Consider the following 2,532-nt stretch of genomic DNA (forward strand, 5'->3'; position numbering starts at 1 on the left):
AGTCTCACCAGATGATATTATTCAAGCATCAGGGCCCCAGTGCAAGAATATGAACTAGGATGTCAGCTAGGCTAAGGTGGATTCACTCACTGCACTTTCCCAGTTCTAGGGAGGGACTCCTCTCAAGCCCACACCAAGTTTTATGGTACTTTGTGACTTCCATCAGAGAACCCAGTCAATGCTTGTGGCAAAAGGAGCTGGGGTGTGGGTGAGGGGCATCTCCAAGGGTGCTGGGGGCCATGAGACTGGTCTAGGTCCATGTCCACCCCCATTTCTATTGCATGGCTTCCCCTCCCCACCTCCACCGCTTCAGGGCTGTGGAAGGAGCCACGGGAGGCAGGATTCTAGAAATAAACACTGAGGTTCCTTCTTCCCTACACACATCCCCAGCNCTTCAGGGCTGTGGAAGGAGCCACGGGAGGCAGGATTCTAGAAATAAACACTGAGGTTCCTTCTTCCCTACACACATCCCCAGCTCCCCCAACCCCCACCGCACCCCCGCTTTCACCCCCGCCCCCGCACATCCGAGCCCCAGACTCTCAGAAAGTAAGCGTACACAGCCAAGTTGTGGCAGACTCAGACTTTATTCGAAGACTTCCATCTGTCCGTGCGAGGCAGCATGGGGTTAGGGACACTGAGGACCCCGCAGCCTCAGCCCAGACGGTGGTGGCGGCGGGGGAGGAGGGGAAGAGGAGGAGGAAACCTCTGGCCTCCCACACAGACTTAACGGTACTTCGAGGTCAGCACGGTGGACACAGAGGCCAAGAACTTGTCCATGGAGGCATGGATCTCGGGAGTGAAATCCTTGCCGAGGTGACAGGCCAGAGTCACGAGCACATTGTGGCACAGCAACTGGGAGAGAAGGGACAGCTCCAGGGTCAGGCTCGGTGGGCTTGGGGTGCGCGCGCGCTCACAAGCACACGGTGGTCCCCCCTACCCCCTACCCCTCGCCCCCATCTCCACTGCCCCTACGCGCTTTCTTCTCTTACCTGCCACGCATCCCCCCCACCCAGTGCGCTCCCACTGACCACACTCAGAGCCTACTCAGACCCGGGGTGTAGAACTATCTGTCCTGGGTTCCAAGTCTTCCCTGTAAGAACCACTTCCCTCAATGGAGCTGCGTTCCTGGCGGCACTGGGCATCTCCAGGGATCATCCCTGGATCCCTCAGCTTCCCTGTGAGTCCTATAAGCTCGGGCTCACCTTGAAGTTGACGGGATCCACCTTCAGCTCGTGGGCGTGCACATCGCTCAGTGAGGACAGAGCTGTGGCCAGGTCGTCCATGTGGGCCACAGCCACGCCCACGGCGTCCGCGATTTTCTGGCCTTGGGCCCTGATTTGAGGCGAGCCCGAGAAAAAATCGAAGTGCGGGAAGTAGGTCTTGGTGGTGGGGAAAGAGAGGAAGGTCCTGTGGGAGGGAGAGAGGCATTCTTTGGAGCATCATTCAGAGCACGGTCCCCTGGGCAATGTGGGGGCTAGACGCAGGCTTAAGGACAGGGAGGCGTAGTCGGTAGGTGCTAAGAAGGAGAGAAGAGGATGCTGGGCTCAGAAGACCACAGAGTCCCCTGTGGCCTCAGGACGCGGAAGAGAAGTGTTTGGAATTCTAGAGGCGAACTGGGATTCTGGATTCTGAAGGAGCATCCCTGGGTCTGGGGGCCTCCAGGGAGAGTGGGAAGGGCAGAGGCCGAGGAGGGGAGGGAGTCCTTACCTGTGCAAGGCTTCAGACATGTAGGCACCGCTGTTGCCTCCCACCTTACTCCAGGCGGCCTTCACATTATTCTTGTCAGCACCAGAGAGCACCATGTTGACTTCTTTCCCGGTTCTGTGTAGGACCAGAAAGATGCAGCCCCGAGCCCCACAGTCCTTTTAAGGGGTTCCCTGGAAGGGCACACCCTGGGTAGATTCCCCGGTGGGCGTTGCTCATTGGTTGGCACAGCGCCCAGGTTAGGGTGCCAGGAGCCCCGCTGAGTCACTGATGTCGGGAGTGAGAGACTGTGCACCCCCTCGAGGGGGCGCTGTTCTCCCATCTCTTTCCGACTCCCCAACTTTCTGATGGGACTCTGTAGGCTCTGGATCTGGCCCCTTTCTCCTGTGTAGTCAGGCTGGGTGAATTTGGAGCACCAGACCTGAGTTCAAGTTTGACCTCATGAACCTACAAGCTGTGTAATTGGTTCTGGGCAAGTCCCTTAACCTTTCTGTCTCAGTTTCCTCCTTTGTAAAATGAGTATCAGGATAGTACCTATGTGGAAGGATTGTTATGAAGATCAGAGGAGACAACTGAGAAAAGCTCAGCACAGTGTTTGGCAGGTAGCAAGGGCTTCGTAAACCTTTGTCGTTATTATCTCCTTCACCTGTAGTCTTCTTCTTCACTCTTCCCCTAACTTGAGAAAGCAGAGTGGGTGCTGTGGAATGAACCCTGATTGAAGGAAGGAGACCTGAGTGCAAATCACCTGGTTCTGCCAATAAGTATTTGTGTGGCCTTGAGCAAGAATCACTTTGCCATCCTGGATCCCAGTTTCCCCATCTGTAAAAG

General features: G+C 56.2%; 1 protein-coding gene across 1 annotated transcript; it reads right to left on the minus strand.

The window, feature by feature from the left end:
* Positions 1–565: 565 nt before the first annotated feature.
* LOC123256564 (hemoglobin subunit alpha-like) lies at positions 566–1,834 on the minus strand. Its single transcript, XM_044685156.1, has 3 exons — positions 1,708–1,834; positions 1,203–1,407; positions 566–852 (listed from the first exon to the last, which is right to left on the minus strand). Exons 1-3 carry the CDS (start codon positions 1,800–1,802, stop codon positions 724–726), a joined length of 429 nt encoding a protein of 142 aa, XP_044541091.1. The 5' UTR covers positions 1,803–1,834; the 3' UTR covers positions 566–723.
* Between the last annotated feature and the right edge of the window lie 698 nt (positions 1,835–2,532).

The sequence above is a fragment of the Gracilinanus agilis genome, unplaced genomic scaffold, assembly GCF_016433145.1.
Source record: "Gracilinanus agilis isolate LMUSP501 unplaced genomic scaffold, AgileGrace unplaced_scaffold60971, whole genome shotgun sequence".
Lineage (NCBI taxonomy): Eukaryota > Metazoa > Chordata > Mammalia > Didelphimorphia > Didelphidae > Gracilinanus > Gracilinanus agilis.

What these genes read in the sequence shown, in the direction of transcription:
- LOC123256564 (XM_044685156.1), bottom strand. Translation starts at nt 1,802, where the DNA reads ATGGTGCTCTCTGGTGCTGACAAGAATAATGTGAAGGCCGCCTGGAGT. An exon ending in ATGTCTGAAGCCTTGCACAG is followed by an intron (nt 1,408 to 1,707) that starts GTAAGGACTCCC and finishes TCCCTCCCACAG; the next exon opens with GACCTTCCTCTCTTTCCCCA. An exon ending in TGGATCCCGTCAACTTCAAG is followed by an intron (nt 853 to 1,202) that starts GTGAGCCCGAGC and finishes CTTCTCTCCCAG; the next exon opens with TTGCTGTGCCACAATGTGCT.